The following is a 19,332-nucleotide window of genomic DNA, read 5'->3' as shown; positions in this document are numbered from 1 at the left end:
CAATCTCAAAAAGGTTAGATACCCTTGCTCTATAGGAACATTTTTTACAATTACACAATATAAAAGGTCTGGCCAGCAGAAACCAGTGGGATTTGAACCCATGACCACTCTGTTCAAAGCATTATATGTTAACTACTAGTTTGTTCTGCTGGTTGTTTTTTTTATGTTTATAAATGTTTTTATTATCTTTATTTTCAATGCACGAATAAAGAGCATGAAAATGTATGATACGTTTTTCTTTCTCCTTTGTATATTTTTATATACTATTTTAATTTTGTTCAGTGTAAACAAAGAATGGGATTTATGGATTTTATTTTTAATTTTTACACTTTTGTTATTTTTTTTTTCTCTCTGAATGATGTATTATTTTCCTTTTGTTACTTTTTTTTTATTATTTTATTTTACCATGTTTTCTGCTTTTGCTTTTTTTCCTTTATTTACAGTTTACTTGTTTTTTATATCATGTTTTTAGGTTCTTCCTGTAATGCCACAATGGTCCAAAACTATTAAATAAATAAATAAACATCATTTAGGATTAGCGGTGTATCCCAAAAATACACATGTACACATTTTTTAAAAACCATAGAATACAGGAGGTCCACGCGCAGCCAGCGCTCCTTCCAGAATGATCTGATATGAAGTACCTCCTTAAAAAGGTACAGCTTCACTCACTACAGCTTCCCTGATTCGTTTGTTTCTCCATTGTATAGGCACGTAAAGTTTTAAGTGAGTCTCATGCTCTCGCGGTTTAACGCTCTTAGGGTTTTAGGAATTCTACCGACCACTTAGAGTCCCGCTAGGCCAATTCGGGGATCTTCATTGCTAGCCCTCGAATACACTTTAGGCAGCGGCTAATACCCATAATGTTCCCACGTTACAATACCATAATACTTTATCTGTTGATTCTTCGCATATATGTACATATGTATGCAGATAAAGTAAAAAAATGTACCGAAGATTCTAAGTCTGATAATAAATAACACAAAATTTACTATGTACATGCACGTGTACATATGTAGTATGTGGTGCTTAGCACAATCATAGATTAATTGAAAACTATTTTGTCCATCGATAAGTAATCAACATGATAAGATAAATGGATTAGTTATAACTATTATTTCTAGGTTGTCCAAGTTTCTTTGAGACAAAAACAGGACATCGAGATGTTAAAAATGGAATGGGGGTCAAAAAATTAAAAAAAATGATTGCATAGAGACCGGTCACTTTGAATTAAACTAATCATAATCGACTCATTTAAATTGCAATACCATTTTGCAATTGCAATGACTGTTGATCGCTTTTTTGAAATAGTAAAAAACTCAAATCATTCTCAAAAATAAAAAAGGATTTTTTTTCAAATTGTTTAAGATCGATGAAACATTTTATTTAATGTTACTTCGATATGGAACATATATTAACTTTATCTGTATTCTTCATTCAAGCTATTATTTGAAGTCAATGACAGCTCATCCTTGCAGTATAAAATGAATGTACACATGTTTTACTATATATACATATGTCACCAGTACGTTGATTTAAGACACACATGGATTTCATTAATCATCAATGAACATAAAAATTAAAGAATGGCAATTAATAACACTTCAAACAAAATTTATTTTGTAATTTGAAGCGCAATCATAGATTATAACATATTTATATGGTGAGTAATTTTTTCCCACCGATAAAAAGATAAAAAAATATGATAAGATAATTAAACATGCTTAATCTATTGTTTCACACGTTTTAAATTATAAAATTTGATAAAACAGCATCAGTAACAAAAATGACACTGTAATAATACATAGACTAGAGTAAAATCAATGAAACAATCAAACACACTGATATATTGTATTTGACATTTACATATATTTACCTGTAAGATCTCTTCTATGCATATATCATACCTTCATATAATATATGTATATATGTATGTATTGTTAAATTACTTTATAATTCTGGGTGCAGTGGATATTATTTGGTTTCATCTGTGAACGATTGGAGATAGCAACTCTCCGCGGCTGTAGCAACCTGAATTCCACTCAACAGTATTACAATGTATGTATATATAAGAGTTACTTTGTAATTAAAAATCATTTGGATACATTAAAATTGCAAGTTGATGCTTCGTAATGCATAGTCAAGATGTGCATGCAGGTACAAGCGGCGCAGGTCTTCAATGAGGGATGATTAAAACCTTTTCACCATAGATATAGAATACCATAGATACGCCCTTACGCTCTAAGCCAATCACCCTGTTGGACCATGCACACACAAAAAAAATTACAGATCATGAACACTCTCTCTCTCAGTAGCTAGTTAGCTTCTAAGTAGGAAGGTCGATTGACATTTTTCGAAAATGCCAACGTGTTCAGTGAAATTGTGTTACAATTACTCAAGAAAACATAAAAAGGCGGATGGCATCACATATCATATGTAAGAATTAATATATAATGTCTTCAATTATAGTAGTATTTTAACATTAATGAAATATCGGCGCGATTCTATGCACTGATGGAACAGTGGTCGACAACCTCTGCCACAGGTATCTTGTTGGCACTGAAGGAAATTCAGAAATCGACATTAAGTTTAAAACTACAAACAATGAACTAAATATTAAAGTGTCAGCTTTAAAATTGATCCTTGTGGAAGTTACTAATGTTTAAATATTGTAATAGTTAATGATGGTTTTATTAGAGTAACATACATTTGTAGTTTAATATAGTGTTTATAGCTAAATATTTTTTTCTTAATATGGCTTTATTAGTTTGGTTTACTGTCACGCGGAGTGTCCAATAAAATAAAGTTATAAATAAAATAAAACTTCAGTGCATGTACATATGTATATAAACTGGTTGCTGACCACTGCGTTCTTTCCTTTTTTCACCACTTCCCCGCTAGTTAAACCCCCTTCACCCCTCAGTTAGTGGCGACAAGATCTCCAACGAAATTTGTATGTAATGGCATATCTAGGTTATTCTACATCTATGCTTTTCACCAATTGAAAATTGCTTGGATGTCAATGAAGGCTATGTTGAAAAATAGTTTAAGATACAAGTTCATAAAAAAACAGGAATTTTGAGTGGAAATAACGATTCTCATTAAAAAAAATAGGGGTAAAAATTTGTTTTCAGTATGATTTCATAATAATTCCAGAATATTATCAACATAATCTCGAACAACACTGTTGAAATATGTCGAATAAAACAATCAAATGCGTGGTGATAGGAGATGGAGCTGTCGGCAAAACGTCGCTTTTGATGAGTTATACTACAAATGTATTTCCAAAAGAGTATTTACCAACGATATTTGACAGCTTCTCCGCAACGATTCAGGCCGAAGGAAATTCTTACACTTTATACTTATTCGATACAGCAGGTACGATCAGATTTGACTCTCGAATTTAAATTTAAACCAAACCAAATATTGAAATTTTATTCACACTCCAGGACAAGAAGGCTATGAAAAGATACGACCGTTGATTTATCCAGGCGTAGATGTGTTTCTGGTCTGCTTCAGTGTCGTTTATCCAGATTCGTTACAAAATGTTAAATCTACTGTAAGCGTTCACATATGATATTTGTATGTATAGGTACATGTGTAAAAGTTTAAATTATTTGAAGTTAAATATAATAATTTCTTATCTGTGGCCCAGTGGGTGCCAGAGATCAATCATCACAAAAAGAACACTCCGTTTTTATTAGTTGGCACTAAGACGGATCAAAGGAATGATGAACAAGTTATAAAAAAATTAGCGATGAAAAAGAAACAAAAGGTTATCCAGCCCGAACAAGGAGTAAAGATGGCTAAAGAAGTGAAAGCCGTGAAATATGTTGAATGCTCGGCTCTGACACAGGTTAATTTCTTTTTAATAACATGTATTTGTAAATGAATTTTATTAAAATATAGTTGATATTTTTTTTTAGGATGGTATACCTGATGTATTTGACCAAGCAATTCTGGCCACTTTAGTTAAACCGAAAGTCACCAAAAAGAAATGCAGTATTTTATGATATTTACTTCTTAATATATAATTTGATGTAAAATATAAATAATTTGTATATAAAGTTATTATTTTGAATAAAAACACCAATATTTTTTTTACTACCGCCATCTATGTATAAAATTAATGACTACCAACTGTCACCGAGATTAAAAATCTTCGGACCTGAAATGCTTCTTATACGATATTTTATCTCTATCGTAATGGCGGAGGCTCCATTTACTTATATTGATGACCAAAATGAGCAATATGGCAAAGTATGAAAACGATCGGATAAGAGGTAAACTTTTTCCTGAATTGTAATCGTAAGTGAAACGTAAAGGAGGTATGTAATAAAAAATCATTAAAATTGACAATGTTTATACACTATTTAATTAATAATGAAAATTGACAAATTTTTATTACATCAAAATTTTGATTCCTCCTAATCATTTTGATATTTTAAAATAAATGTTAGAATATCGTATATTTATTTTATTTTTCAATTAATCATGCACACTTGCCTAACAGATTGCTCCAAAGCGGCGAGTGTCAGAGTGTGCTAAACAGATTAAGACTCGAGAAATTATATATTACATATATTGAATACATAATTATTACATACATATGTACACATGCAAATCGAAACAACACCTCTCATCTATGGTCAGACTTTTTACATTCAATAATCATCCACAGAGACATCTATGGAGAGAAATCTGGCGAAACCTGAGATATAACAATAACTCAAGGTTTGCAATAGAAAATTGGAGAGGAAAAGCCAATTTTACAGGAACCGTTTCAATGAAAATTAGAAAAAAATTCTGATAAAAAACGATCGATCTCGACAAACCAAGGTCTGGCCAACAACGAGACTCTGGTGGGAATCGAACCCGTGACCCCTTGCATGAAAGAATACAACACTCACCGCTAGACCACGCTGCTGGTTTATTTATTTTTAATGCACATATTGATTTTATAACGAACAACCCAAATCAATTTGATTTTAAAAAATTAATAATAGATAGGGTGAAAACACACAGCAAGGAACGTAGTTTTTTGGTTTAACACATGTTTTTTTTTAAATACTTTTAAACATGCGAAAAAAATGTGGCATGCCCAGCACATATTCATGGCGCGCCCAGAACACACCATCCCAAAATCACCCCCTGGAGTGTTTTCAGTAAAATTGTATCGTTGTATTTATCCTTGCTTGACAGGGATCGATAACGACGTATCCCAGATTTGAAGAAATGTATGGGAACCCCCACAGCGGGGAGCCAAGCACACGACGTGCCGTTCTTCCCTGTGTGATTTCGCCCATAGCAGTTTCATAAGAATTTTTCAACTATATATTTTATTATTTTAAGGCATTAGCGACTCATCCATAGGGGCTATGTTCCAGGATAGAATTAAAGTTTTTATTGTACATAATATGCCGTCAAAAATAAAAACACATTTTATACTGAAGGAGCTCCAGCTTTGCACAGCTGCCACGATTTGAATATCATAATGCCATTTTAATCACAAATATCTACATATATTAATATGGGAGTTTTCTAGATAGATAATTTAGTACCAATAGCTAATGTTAATTGATGCATTAATAAAAGTAAAAACCCGTATTTAACCCTACTGAAAAAAAATTATAAATAACAAAAAAAACTTAGCTCGAAATACACTGATCTGAAAATAATTTTCAAAATTCCCAAGACAAAATTTATCATGTAACTTAGAGCCCAATTAATTGTTGATTGTAGAGAAGTTTCATCTATCGATAAGATTAAAAAAAATATAGCATGCTTTTTTTTAACTATTATTTTACACGTTTTAAAGTGATAACTGTGATAATAGGGCATACGTCACAACAATCTTTTTGTTACTGTTCATCAAATATTGGAGAATTCATCGTAAAAATATATAGATTACTAGTGTTTTACCCGATGACATATCATCGCATGGGGTGTTGGCATTTACATAAGTTATTAAATAATAAAAAATAAAAGAAATGTGTCGTTGGTCATGTGTTCGATCCCCACGCGGTCAAATTTTTTTCAAATACCTATTAAATATATTTATATTTAATTGTTTAATATGAAAAAAAAAATGGTAAAAACTACATATAAACAATATGAAACCGATAGAAAAATTAATTAATTAAATACATTTTCAATAGATGCCAGTAAATTCTCTGCCAAGCGGAAATATTAGTAGCGATCAGTATATATAGAAGTTTTTTCTTTTGTTATTATATTCGTATATATATTTTGAAAGTGGTTTAGCTGTGACGTACATATTTATGTATGTCGAATTGAAACGACTATTATAGTACGGCGAGCGTTATCTCAGACAGACAGACATAATAACGATATTATTTCGCTTAAAGAATTTTTCTATTTTAATATGTGTACTGTATTTTCCTCCGAATGAATCTCCTCCGAATTATAAATTCATTTTTTTCAAATTTTCAAAATAATTTTAATGTTTTGGCTGGCAGGAAAGTCATGATCTTGGATGATTTTAATCCTAGGAGTTTGAATTTTGTTCCTAATGAATTAATTTTTATGTCAGAACTATTTAATATGAGTCAATTGAACTCAATAACTAATTGTAATGATTTATGTGTTTATGTGTATATGCATGTATAATGTTTGTAAATAAAATAAAAAAATAAAAAACTTCTTAACTTCTTGGTGTAAATAAAATAAAAAAATAAAAAATAGAAATAAATAAAATATTATTATATATGATGATGTGTAAAATAAATGAAGCAATGTAATGACTTTTATATGTATCTGTAAAATATGATAAAAAATGTGTCATTTACAGTACACTCTCGATTATCCGGGCTAATTCTGGGGAGGAAGGGCACGGATAATTGGAAAAACACGGATAATCCGAATCATCAAATTTTGACTTGGTTTCGAATATAATATCAGATTTATAACACAATTTTTTTTCATAATTTTAATACTCATTATTTATTTAAAAAAACGCTCATAGTTAAGCAGAAGAGGCCGTAAGTAGTAAGTACTAGTGTTATTCCGTTTTGAATGACTAATGTAACCACCGGTATCGGACCCAGACCCCTTCTTCATTTATAGTGTCACGGGAAGATTTTTCGGGAAGTTGACGGGAAAATTTTTCATTTCAGTTCCCTTAAAAAAACAAGATCTCTTTGCTTTCCCAATCATCAAAAGTTTCATTTCACGAGTTCCTGATGCGTTTCCGAAACACATGACAGTTTTCTTTGGACGATTTATGCCCAGGAGCGGACTTTTCTCTCATTGAAGCCAGCGTTTTTGTCGGCAAGCACTTCCAGTACAGGCCTGTTTCATCTGCATTATATGTAGATTTGATCGGGTTGCAAATATTCTCGAAATTCGGTGCAGAATTCATCAGCAATTGAAAATAATTAAACATAACACGGATAATCCGCGCTCGGATAATCGAGAGTTTTTTATCTATATATTGAAAATTACTTTTCAATTATGGGTCTAATATATAGTATTTGGTTTTATCTGCAATACGGATTTTAGAATATTAGAGATACTGTGAATGATTAGATATAGCGACTCTCCGTAAACATGCCAGTCTGAGTTGGCAATCTCCACACTGTATAACAATATATGAGAGTTGTTTTTTAATTAGAAATCGTTTCGGTAAATTCATTGTAAGTTCGGAAGGCAACCTTAATTCCTCTAGTCATAATGGGCATTAAGGAATAATCGGTGTAGTTCTTTGACGAGGGATTATTAAACCCTCACGAATTCAAATATGTTTGAATCTCAACTAGTGTTACATTGAAATATATTTTCACATGTAATTTCATTATTAGAGCAAGAATTTTGTGTTATGTGGGCTCTTCACTCGCCCGTGAAAATCGCGCCGCGACTCGATGAGTGTGTTGACATGTTTTTACTACTTCTTACTAACCCATTAGCGCCAGTGGCGTAGCTAGAAATTTTGGGCCATGATGCAAAAATTTCTCCCCACTTCCTGGCCAGTTTGTTCGCTCCAGATTTTATTTCTTCATATGAATTTCGTAATTTACTAGCATTCTCATATATACGATTCAACATCAAAGTGGTTTCGTCTAAACTTTAAAGTAAGATTTTGTTTCTGAAATGTTTTCGCAGTCGAGCGGCTCCACGCCTGATTTGTTATTGACTCTCCTACTTAGCTTATACGCAAGTGTATAACAGTGGCGTACGGTGAAATTGTTTCAAATCGAACGTGGGCCGTGATGGTTTGCATCATTCTGTGAAATAGGTAACTACTCCACTGGACTTCGCACAGATTTCCCCGCCAATAACGGGGAACGTAGCAAACCGGTATTCGACAGCTCAGCGACAAAAGATTCACGTTTTCACCGTGTGTGTGAGTCGAAATGTGAGTGTGTGCGTTTCGCTTCGTCGTCGTGACGCGCCCCTTCGTCGCGAAAAAAAATACGGGGAACGCCACAACGCGCGAAACTTTGAACACTCACATTTCGACTCACACACACTGTGTTCGCGGCCAAACACGATGCGAGTGAAGAGCCCGCTATAAAAATAATTGTTATTAGTTTATGACAAAACCATTCTTATTTAAAAATAAAATTAAAGTTTGAAATTTGTTTTTAGTATGATTTCATATCAACTCCAGATTATAATCAACACAATCCCTTACAACACCATTGAAAAATGACGAATATAGTAATAAAATGCGTGGTGGTAGGAGACGGAGCTGTCGGAAAAACATCGCTTTTGATAAGTTATACTTCAGATGAATTTCCAGAATACTGTTCACCAACGGTATTCGATAGCTACACTATGCAGGTGGATTTCAAAAAAGATACTTACAATTTAGGCTTATTTGACACGGCAGGTATGATCATGTTTGATTCACAAACACCAGTATAAATTAATAAAATACTAAAATCTAATTTACATTCCAGGAAATGAAGGGTATGAAAGGATAAGGGCGGTGATGTATCCAAGCACAGACGTGTTTTTAATCTGCTTCAGTGTCGTTTATCCAGATTCGTTGGAAAATGTTAAAGAAGTTGTAAGTACTCATAGATAAATGCATACAATTTTTAAATGTCTATATTCAAAACTTATAATCTCTTACCCGTGACTCAGTGGGTGCCGGAGATCTTAAATTTCAACAAAGACATTCCGTTTTTATTGGTCGGCACTAGGATAGATGAAAGGAACGATCCAAAAATTATCAATAAACTAGCGGAAAGAAGACAGAAAGTTATTGAACCTGAGCAAGGGAAAAGGGTCGCTAAAGAACTGAAAGCCGTTAATTATGTTGAGTGTTCGGCTCTGACAAAGGTAAGTCTGTTTTAGTAACATGTATTTTTAAATTAATTTTATTTTAATGTATTTGTTTTTAATTTTAGGAAGGTTTAAAGAATGTTTTCAACCAAGCAATCCAGGCTACTTTAGTTAAACCGAAAGTCTCCCAAAGATGCAGATGCAGTATTATGTGATTTTACTTTATAATTGTTATATTATATTTGATGTGAAATATAAAGAATTCATTAAAATTGAGAAGATATATATATTTATATATATATATATATATATATATATATATATATATATTTTTTTTTTTTTTTGTCATGTTATAGCTTTTATTCTTTTCTTTTTCATTTGTTTATATTGTATTTATCTTTTTCATTTAATTTTCTTTGTAAAAATCTGTAATTGGACTCGGATGTTATATATATGATATATATATATATATATATATATATATATATATATATATATATATATATATATATATATATATATATATATATATATATATATATATATATATATATAAATATTATATTCATGTTGAAAAAATAAATAAATATTATTTTTACTTTACTAATAATGCACTCAAAGAAAAAGATCACATAAGACTGCATAACTTTTTACTAGTTTTCCGTTTTATATTCCCTAATTCATTGATAATTTTGGGATCGTCCCTTTGATCTATCTTAGTGCCGACTAATAAAAACGGAGTTTGCTTATTGAAACGGGCGATCTTTGGCATCCACTGCACCACAGAATAAGAAATTAAAATATTCTTATTAAAATTATTGATAATTTTGCACGTCTATAATATATGTATGTATGGGAATGCTTACATACGATTTAACTCTTTCAAACGAATATGGATCAACGACACTGAAACAGGCCAGAAACACATCTGTGTTTGAATAAACCAACGACCTTAACCTTTCGTAGTCTTCCTGTCCTGGAATATAAATTTTATTTTATTTTATTCAGTATAAATAAAATCAAATACGATCATACCTGCAGTATCGAATAAGCAGAGATCGTGCTGTTCTCGTCCAATATTCAACACTACTATATCGTTGATAAAGAGGTTCGGGTCGTATTCTGTCGGAAATTTATTAGTAGAATAGGTCATCAACAGTGTCGTTTTGCCGACTACGGTATCTCCTACCACCACGCATTTTTTTTCTTTTATTCGCCATTTTTCTATTCTGTTGTGAGGGATTGTGTTTGTTGGATTGATTATATTCTGGAATTATTATGAAATATTATATATTTATTCTTTGTTTTTATGCATGTCTACATCTTGTTGTTCCCCCCACCTCCACCATTTCCTGGATCCGCTAGTGTAACTTATAGTCCAATTAATTATATATATATAAATGATAGCATCTCTAATTCACAAGGAATTTCTAATATCGACAAGACAGATAATAAGATAAGATAAATTAAAACATTTTAATCTATCGTTTTACACATTTTAACTATCATAACGTGAAAACCGGCATCAGACACGACAATATTTCTGTAGTTCATCACATATTGAACAGTTAATTGTTAGAGTATATATAAAACATAGATTAAGTGTAAAATAAATGAAGTAATCAAACACAATAATAAAATATATTGATGTGACTATTATAAAATATTATATTAACTAAAATATTTCATGTATTGTAGAATTACTTTACAATTATGGGCCCAGTATATATTATTTGGTTTTATCTACAATGTAAAGGCAATGATTGGAGATAGCGAGTTGGCAATTTTCACACAATTGTATAGCTATTTTTAAATTAAACTCTAAATAAAAATAAAATGATAGTTAAAAATATGTTTTGAATGTGATTTCATAATAATTCCAGAATATAATCAATACAACAAACACAATCCTCACAACAGCATAGAAAAATGTTGAATCCGACAATAAAATGCGTGTTGGTAGGAGATGGTGCAGTCGGCAAAACGACAATGTTGATGAGTTATGCTAATAATAAATTTCCAGAAGAATACATCCCGACCATGTGTGACAGCTATGTAACAATGGTGCTTATTGGAGGAGAACCACACGATTTCAGCTTATTCGATACAGCAGGTATTATCATATTCGATTCAATGTACTGAATAAAATATTTAAATTATATTTATATTCCAGGACAGGAAGAATACGATAGGTTGAGGCCGTTGAATTATCCAAACACTAACGTGTTTCTGGTCTGTTTTAGTGTTGTTTATCCAGATTCGTTTGAAAATGTTAAATCTAAAGTAAGCATTCATATGCATATATACATATGTACATATAGATATTATAGGCTTGAAATTATCAATAATTTGAATAAAATTATTTTAATTTCTTATTCTGTGGTGCAGTGGGTGCCAGAGATCGCTCATTTCAATAATGAAACTCCGTTTTTATTGGTCGGCACTCAGATAGATCAAAGGGACTATCCAGAAATTATCCATCAATTATGGAAACTAAAACAGAGTGTTATTCAGCCTAAGCAAGGGGAAAAGTTGGCTAAAGAACTGAAAGCCGTTAAATATGTTGAATGTTCGGCTCTGACACGGGTCAGTTGGATTTAATAAAATGTATTTTTAAATGATTTATTTATAAAAAATATTGAAATGTAATTTTTATTCGCTTTTAGGAAGGTTTACAGGACGTATTTGAAGAAGCAATCTTGACCACTTTTACAAATGGGAAAACCACTAAAAAGTTGTGCAATTTAATGTGATTTTTTTCTTTTTAATATATTATTAACACGAACATAAATATATTCAATTCTAATATCGATAAGATAGATAATGCGATAAGATTAAATAAAACATTTTAAACTCTCATTTTTCAATCTTTAAATATCATAACGTGATAAATCGGCATCAGAAACGACATTCTTTCTGTAGTTCATCACATATTGAACAGTTATTTGTAAGAGTATATATGTATAATACATAGATTAAGTTAAAGTAATCAAAGACAATAATATAATATATGAATGTGACTATTATATTATATTACATTAACATGTTAAACAATATTAAAATATTTCATATGTATGTAATGGTGGCGGATCGTCCTAATGGGCTGCCGGGCTGCAACCCTCCTATAAAATTCTAAAATATATGTTTAATAATACATTTAATATTTTATTTATTAATGAAATTATTTTTATTAGTTGGATGGACGAACTATTGGGGCCTTTGACAGAGTAAATATTACTTACAATATTACCCGTATGCAAAAGGGTGATATTGTAAGTAATATTGACTGTGTTGAAGACCCTTCTAACTTGTATGGTGACAGATGCATTAAAGGGGTTTGGTGCAAGCGCTCGACAATCACTAGACAGACTGAACGACAGATAAACTGGATGGCAGCTTTAAACGCAATTCTCGTCTTCTCGAATGATAGATTGCACATCAGATGACGAGTAACCTTTCGATGTGCACAGATGCAATTATTAAAATGGTAATTATTTAAATTGAGTTGGATCTTTCTGGCGAGTTTAATAAGGCAATATTCGATAAATTCTGAATCTTTCCTTATTAAACTCGCCAGAAAGATCCAACTCAATTTTAATAATTACCATTTTAATAATTGCATCTGTGCACATCGAAAGGTTACTCGTCATCTGATGTGCAATCTATCATTCGAGAAGACGAGAATTGCGTTTAAAGCTGCCATCCAGTTTATCTGTCGTTCAGTCTGTCTAGTGATTGTCGAGCGCTTGCACCGCACCGGAATTAAAGTGCTGTTGCACTGGCTGTACAGTGTTACAGCGCCGCCCTGGAACACCGCATAGTCCAGAGTGAACGAGACACACGTTTTCAACTGCAGATAGCTCTTTCTCTTTCACTCACATACGTTAATCTTTGCCAGTTCATCGCCTCTGGGCTGAGTTTATTTCCAACCTCACCGCAAATAGAGCAAAATCGGCAGCACTATCGACATTCACCTGTCAGTTTGTCTAATGGTGCGTACGCACCAAGCCAACGAACGGCCCACAGGCCAACTTTTAAAACCAGTAGCGTACAAAATATCGAAATAAAAATTAAATTTATAAATTGAAATTAAATATCAAAATTAAAACTATTATTATTATATTAAAATTAAATTCATGTATCAAAATAAAATTATAATCATTATATTAAAATTAAAATTAAATATTGAAAGTTAAAACAGAACATGCACAATTTAAATAAATTTTCGAGATTGCCCTAAAATTAGACCATCAACAATCACATACAGGTAATCCTCGACTTAAGATGTTTTAACTTACGAAGATACGCACTAAGATCGAAAAAAAATCAAAGAATTATTATTTTTACTTCCCCGTAAAGCACAGCTACTGAGAATATATGGGTGATCCAACGATTTTTGTTAACCCGGGGTGTTGTCGGTCACATCAAACGGATTTTTTTATTCTTCAATTGTTTCTCTCGTCGAAATAAATCAAGTAATTAAATCATTTCAGAGGTAAAATTTATCGGATAATGTGTGATTATTAATTTTATTTCGACAAAAGAAAAAAAACCCTTTGACAAATCACCGACAACCGACACAGCGTTTTTTTATGAATTTTTATCGATCATCGACGTCGAAATACAGTAAACATCGTGACGACTTTAAAAAATTATATCAAGATTTTTTTTCGCTCGTAAGCAGAGAAATTATAATATTTCTCTGGTTTTAAATGCGTATCGTCGTAATTCAAAACATTGTTGTAATTCAAAACATCAACGATGATCTAATTTTAGCTCAATCTCGCTCTTTAGCTTAATTTTGATATTTAATTTCAATTTTTTAATTTAATTTTTATTTCAATATTTTGTACGCTACTGGTTTTATCCTGCTGATTAAAAAAGTTGGCCCAAAATCGTCGTTGGTTTAAGCACCATAAGATTTCGCGCGCTCAATCTTTCATTTGATTCGTTGGGTCGTACGATCACACCTTTATTCGTTTCTTTTATACATTTTCGTTACTCTTAATTGATTGTGTCCTCATCAAATCTCATCAAATCCTCGGTGAGTTGGTTTTTTCTGTCTTAAAAATAATTGTCACAACTCCATAATGACCCGGTCTTCGTGACGACCCAGAATGTTAAATTACAGAAAACGCAAATATCGGAAGGCAAAGATCGAAAATCGAAAGATCAAAAAAAAAAGGGTGCATGGTAAACGGTACATACTCACTTAATTTGCTCGAGCAGGATACAACAGGAACAAGAGAAACATGCTTTTCCTCCCGTATTAATGTGCGCGCGCAGAATACGGGAGGAAAAGCCTGTTCCTCTTGTTCCTGTTGTACCCTGCTCTCGCAAATTAAGTGAGTATGTACCGTTTACCATGCACCCTTTTTTTTATCTTTCGACTTAAAATATTTCGATTTTCGATCTTTGCCTTCCGATATTTGTGTTTTCTGTAATTTAACATTCTGGCTCGTCACGTAGACCCATAATGACCACAGCAAAACCGGAAAGATGTTTTTCAGCTCTTAATAGAATTAAATCGTTTTTGAGAAATTCTATGGGGTAGGATAGATTAACCGCATTGGCTATGATTAGCATAGAAAAATAAATGATTGGGGAAATACCGGACTTAAATAAAAAAAGTTATTGAAAAATTTGTGGAACTTAAAAACCGAAGAATGGAATTTAATTTTAAATAGAAGCTTTTTTTCAATTTTTCACCACCCCTTTAATGGGTGGTGAATTTTGCTTGGTTTTTTTTCAGTAATACTTAAATCCACATGTAAGTGGTCGTATGCCAAAAGCTGTGCTTATTTTGTTCTGTTATGACATGATAGAACAATCATGGTGACATTTTTTAGACATTTTTTCAGTGCAGCCCCGCCACTAAAAATTATCACGAGCCGCCACTGATGTAATGTAGAATTACTTAACAATTATGTGCCCAGTATATTACATGTTTGGTTTTATCTATGTACAACTAGCTGAACCCGGCATGCGTTGCAATGACACAATAACGCATGCAATTCCCGTTCCCGTTCCCATTTGTCGGAAAAACGCAGGCAATTTGAAATTATTCAATTGTTTATTTATTTTACCCTAACAACGCAGGTAGAGACGCGAAAACATTTGAAATTATTGCGTTGCAATGCCACTCATTCCCGTTTTTCCCGTTTCCGTTCCCGTTTTTGGGGGATTTTTTTTTACAGAAACCATTGTGGACATGCACACACTAACTCTTGTAAGTTTTATCACTATCAGTTGAATGGTATAGAAACGCATACGCAGTGCCGGCCTTACACCCCATGGCGCCCTCGGACAATTTTTTTCTATGCGCCCCTAGAAAAAATATTACTAAAGATATCAGATTTTGAATTCGTGGCGAGCTTAATTTGAAGATCGGCACAATATTTACAAAGTTCGTTTCTTTCCGGTAGATTGTTTACAAAATACAAAAAACCCCACGTCTTTGAATATTCGTTCAACTGCTCGAATCTTTCTTTCAACATCACAAAAGCTAAGGATTCAAAAACTCGACCTCTAACTATTTCTCATGACAAATGATTCGTTTGTGTATTTGAACCTAACTCGTTTTGTGTATTTTCGTCAAATTGCCGTTTCACTTTTTAATCGTTACTTTATTTAAATACCGACTCTATTTGTACTTCCACTGCTAAATCTTTAGCTCAAAAATGACTGTTTTCGCTTCCCATCATGTGTCAAATTATTTTTTTAAGGAATATAACTGCACGTGATCAGTTAGAATCTTAAAGTGATATATTAAAGCTGAAAATATGGTAAAAAAACTTTGGAGAATACATTTGTGATGTTACAGAAGATTTCTCAGCGTCATATAACACAAGATTTAAATTGTGGATGCCACAGTGAAATGTGAAACAAATTTTTTTGATAAGCATAATATAAAGCAATAGCATAACATAATATATTTTTCAAGAGAATAGACAACCGAAATGATGCTTTGGCCCTACAAGATGATTTGTTCAGACTAGAGGCTTATTGCAGCATAAATAAGTTGGAAATTAATGTAGCAAAATGCTCCTGCATAACCTTCACCAGAAAACTATGTCCAGTTGACTTTCCTCATTCAATTAACGGACATAGACTCACAAGTGTATCGGAAATTAGGGATTTGGGAGTCTTTTTAAACTCTGATCTATCCTTTAGTAAACATATTGACAATGTTGTAGCTCGAGCGTCGAAGGCCCTCGGGTTCGTCATCCGGTCCTCCAAATGCTTTACTTCTATAAAATCATACAAAATACTATATTGTGCATACGTAAGAAGTATTGTTGAGTTTGCATCCCAAGTTTGGAACCCAGATTACTCTGGTGCAAGAGACAGATTGGAGCGCATTCAGAAGAGATTCCTGAGGTACGTCAGTAGCCGTTTTGGATTAACCTATACTTCCTATGAAGATGCTTGTAGGTGTCAGCATCTACTTCCTCTTGTCAAAAGAAGGGAGATAGCTGACATCTCAACAATTTTGAACATCCTTAACGGCTCGATTGACTGTCCTCAATTATTGAGCAGACTATCATTGCGTGTACCAAATAGAATGACTAGATGTAATGAGCTCCTTTACATACCTAATACTTTTTCTAATTATGGAAGAAGCTCATTCATCTGGCGTGCAAGCTCCACCGTCAACACACTAATCTTAACAATTTCTATGTTTGACTTATTTAATATTAATGCTATACAAGCTAGAGTAATTATTGCAAATTTGTTTTTCGATGATTAATTTTAATGAAAGTTTATGATTATGATTATGAATTTTTATTTTGATGTATTTATTTTGTCTTTTTGTTTTTTGTTATATATTATATTTTTTATATTATTTCATAATTTTTATCATATTATTATTCTTATTATTCTGATATTTTTATTATACTGTTATTTCTATTTTTTTTCTTTTTTTGTTTTCTTTAACTATCTTACTCTGTTATCATTTTTGTTTCTTATTTTAAATGTTTGAGCTTTTCTTTTTTTACCTATATGTGAAAATTATTAATGGTTTACTTAACATAATTATATTTTTTTTACTATCAATCTAATAAACTGTAAACTGTAAATTTTCCAAATAAATAAAATAAATAAAATAATATAAAAGGGAGTGGGCCTTCGCCCAATGAATAGAATTTGCCGAGTACAAATGTTTGAACTAAGAACATAGAGGCACATTTAGCGCTCTGATCTAAAATTTTGTAGCGCCTTCGGTGCCCTAATTTTAAATTTTTAAGTGCCTTCGGCGGCATCAAGTGGCACCCTAAAATCGGTAATGCGCATACGTGACAGACAAACAGACAAACATTGATTTATAAATATACATATATATATATATATATATATATATATATATATATATATATATATATATATATATATATATATATATATATATATATATATATATATATATATATATATATATATATATATATATATATATATATATATATATATATATATATATATATATATATATATATATATATATATATATATATATATATATATATATATATATATATATATAAATATATGTATATATATATATATATATATATATATATATATATATATATATATATATATATATATGGAGTTCGGTCTTTCGTGTCATGTGAGGAGGACGTGCTTCTGCGTTCCTCCCGCTATTACTCGCTTAAACCCGGCTATTGCACGAAATTTAACTTAACCATCTAATCACTTATTTTACTAATTGCATCCTAGTATAATTTAAGTGTAAAAATAAACAGCAAATCGGTCGTAAAAAGCGGTTTTATATCAGTTATTTCGAAAAATATTGTGCTAATTTTTGTGTCAAATCGGTGTCAAACGAGATACATCTCCCTACCTGAATACAAAAAAAGGGTCCTTCGCCAGCCAAGTCGGTCCCACAGAAGCAATAAATCTTCCACATAATTGCTTCCAGCCAAAAATCTTTAACGAACTTTACTTAATAGCAAACAGAAACGGTGTTTCCCAACTGTCTATCAGTTCTTTTTCATATTTAAATTATATTAAAGTAATTCGTGTAATTTTATATACTTTACTAAAGTTATTATTAAAATATTAAATTGCAAACCGCACTCACATATATAAATCCGTTGTCTCCAAAGAGGCGTCTCACGATAAAGATCTGTAAAAAAGTAGTATAACAATTGCTAATCTATTATTATCATAACTAACTACTTTCACTTACAAAGTAACCCTGTTAAATGGCATGTAATAACTCATAAGTGATCCAAGTGATACCTAGGATGACTATATGTCAAAGCTGACCACAGAGAAGAGTTTATGGCGGTAAGAACTCACTCCTTGAATGGAAATCTCTCTCAAGTACCGCCTTTTTCTCAACACATCTTGGATAAATGCGAGAAAAATAATATCCAAACCTCCAACAAGGTAAGAGTGACGATGGATGATAGCTTAGCTAATAGAAACCTGTATTTAGCCACGTACAATGTAAGAACGTTATCGAGTGAAGGAAGTGTGCTTGCATTAGAGAATGAACTAGAAAGTATCAAATGGGATTTAGTAGGACTTAGCGAAGTAAGACGAAAACAGGAAAACCAAATAATCCTAAAAAGTGGTAACTGTCTCTACTGGAGAGGGCTACCAAATGGTAGAATAGGAGGAGTAGGGTTTCTTATCAATAAGAGAATAGAAAGAAATATTATAGAAATAAACGACATATCGGAACGTATATGCTATGTAGTATTAAGAATCTCGAGCAGGTACACTTGTCAAATCTTCCAAGTGTACGCCCCCACATCTAGCCACCCAGACGAGGAAATAGAAGACTTCTACGAAAAACTACAGGGCGCATACGATAATAGCCGCCACCACTTTAAAATAATCATGGGCGACTTTAACGCAAAAATAGGACAAAAGGCAAACACAGAAAGAGCAGTAGGCAATTTTGGTACCGGCCAAAGAAACGACAGAGGCGATCGCCTCATAGAATTCGCAGAACACAACAGGCTCTTCATCACTAATTCATTTTTCAGGAAAAACACCAACAATAAGTGGACTTGGGAGAGTCCTAAAGGAGACAGAAACGAGATCGAT

General features: G+C 32.0%; 4 protein-coding genes across 4 annotated transcripts; 3 read left to right on the top strand and 1 right to left on the bottom strand.

The window, feature by feature from the left end:
- The first annotated feature begins 1,834 nt into the window (after positions 1-1,834).
- Positions 1,835-4,013, top strand: LOC143915243 (cdc42 homolog). The gene is made up of 6 exons (XM_077435794.1): positions 1,835-1,878; positions 1,969-2,058; positions 2,141-3,378; positions 3,450-3,559; positions 3,656-3,856; positions 3,927-4,013. Exons 3-6 carry the CDS (start codon positions 3,195-3,197, stop codon positions 4,011-4,013), a joined length of 582 nt encoding a protein of 193 aa, XP_077291920.1. The 5' UTR covers positions 1,835-1,878; positions 1,969-2,058; positions 2,141-3,194.
- Positions 4,014-8,667: 4,654 nt separating this feature from the next.
- Positions 8,668-9,464, top strand: LOC143915935 (cell division control protein 42 homolog). The gene is made up of 4 exons (XM_077436755.1): positions 8,668-8,851; positions 8,922-9,031; positions 9,109-9,306; positions 9,375-9,464. Exons 1-4 carry the CDS (start codon positions 8,668-8,670, stop codon positions 9,462-9,464), a joined length of 582 nt encoding a protein of 193 aa, XP_077292881.1.
- A 413-nt stretch (positions 9,465-9,877) lies between these two features.
- On the bottom strand, positions 9,878-10,598 carry LOC143915934 (cell division control protein 42 homolog). The gene is made up of 4 exons (XM_077436753.1): positions 10,590-10,598; positions 10,285-10,516; positions 10,116-10,225; positions 9,878-10,024 (listed from the first exon to the last, which is right to left on the bottom strand). The coding sequence occupies exons 1-4, from the start codon at positions 10,596-10,598 to the stop codon at positions 9,878-9,880; spliced, it is 498 nt and encodes a 165-aa protein (XP_077292879.1).
- Positions 10,599-11,178: 580 nt separating this feature from the next.
- LOC143915933 (cdc42 homolog) lies at positions 11,179-12,002 on the top strand. The gene is made up of 4 exons (XM_077436752.1): positions 11,179-11,362; positions 11,423-11,532; positions 11,638-11,835; positions 11,916-12,002. Exons 1-4 carry the CDS (start codon positions 11,179-11,181, stop codon positions 12,000-12,002), a joined length of 579 nt encoding a protein of 192 aa, XP_077292878.1.
- Positions 12,003-19,332: the final 7,330 nt, after the last annotated feature.

The sequence above is a fragment of the Arctopsyche grandis genome, chromosome 8, assembly GCF_051622035.1.
Source record: "Arctopsyche grandis isolate Sample6627 chromosome 8, ASM5162203v2, whole genome shotgun sequence".
Lineage (NCBI taxonomy): Eukaryota > Metazoa > Arthropoda > Insecta > Trichoptera > Hydropsychidae > Arctopsyche > Arctopsyche grandis.
The sequence above is the reverse complement of the archived record's forward strand: the minus strand, read 5'-3'. Positions and strand labels throughout refer to the sequence as shown.

What these genes read in the sequence shown, in the direction of transcription:
- LOC143915243 (XM_077435794.1), top strand. Translation starts at nt 3,195, where the DNA reads ATGTCGAATAAAACAATCAAATGCGTGGTGATAGGAGATGGAGCTGTC. An exon ending in ATACTTATTCGATACAGCAG is followed by an intron (nt 3,379 to 3,449) that starts GTACGATCAGAT and finishes TTCACACTCCAG; the next exon opens with GACAAGAAGGCTATGAAAAG. An exon ending in TACAAAATGTTAAATCTACT is followed by an intron (nt 3,560 to 3,655) that starts GTAAGCGTTCAC and finishes TCTGTGGCCCAG; the next exon opens with TGGGTGCCAGAGATCAATCA.
- LOC143915935 (XM_077436755.1), top strand. Translation starts at nt 8,668, where the DNA reads ATGACGAATATAGTAATAAAATGCGTGGTGGTAGGAGACGGAGCTGTC. An exon ending in AGGCTTATTTGACACGGCAG is followed by an intron (nt 8,852 to 8,921) that starts GTATGATCATGT and finishes TTTACATTCCAG; the next exon opens with GAAATGAAGGGTATGAAAGG. An exon ending in TGGAAAATGTTAAAGAAGTT is followed by an intron (nt 9,032 to 9,108) that starts GTAAGTACTCAT and finishes CCCGTGACTCAG; the next exon opens with TGGGTGCCGGAGATCTTAAA.
- LOC143915934 (XM_077436753.1), bottom strand. An exon ending in CTGCTTATTCGATACTGCAG is followed by an intron (nt 10,226 to 10,284) that starts GTATGATCGTAT and finishes TTTATATTCCAG; the next exon opens with GACAGGAAGACTACGAAAGG. An exon ending in TTGAAAGAGTTAAATCGTAT is followed by an intron (nt 10,025 to 10,115) that starts GTAAGCATTCCC and finishes TCTGTGGTGCAG; the next exon opens with TGGATGCCAAAGATCGCCCG.
- LOC143915933 (XM_077436752.1), top strand. Translation starts at nt 11,179, where the DNA reads ATGTTGAATCCGACAATAAAATGCGTGTTGGTAGGAGATGGTGCAGTC. An exon ending in TTGAAAATGTTAAATCTAAA is followed by an intron (nt 11,533 to 11,637) that starts GTAAGCATTCAT and finishes TCTGTGGTGCAG; the next exon opens with TGGGTGCCAGAGATCGCTCA. An exon ending in AATGTTCGGCTCTGACACGG is followed by an intron (nt 11,836 to 11,915) that starts GTCAGTTGGATT and finishes ATTCGCTTTTAG; the next exon opens with GAAGGTTTACAGGACGTATT.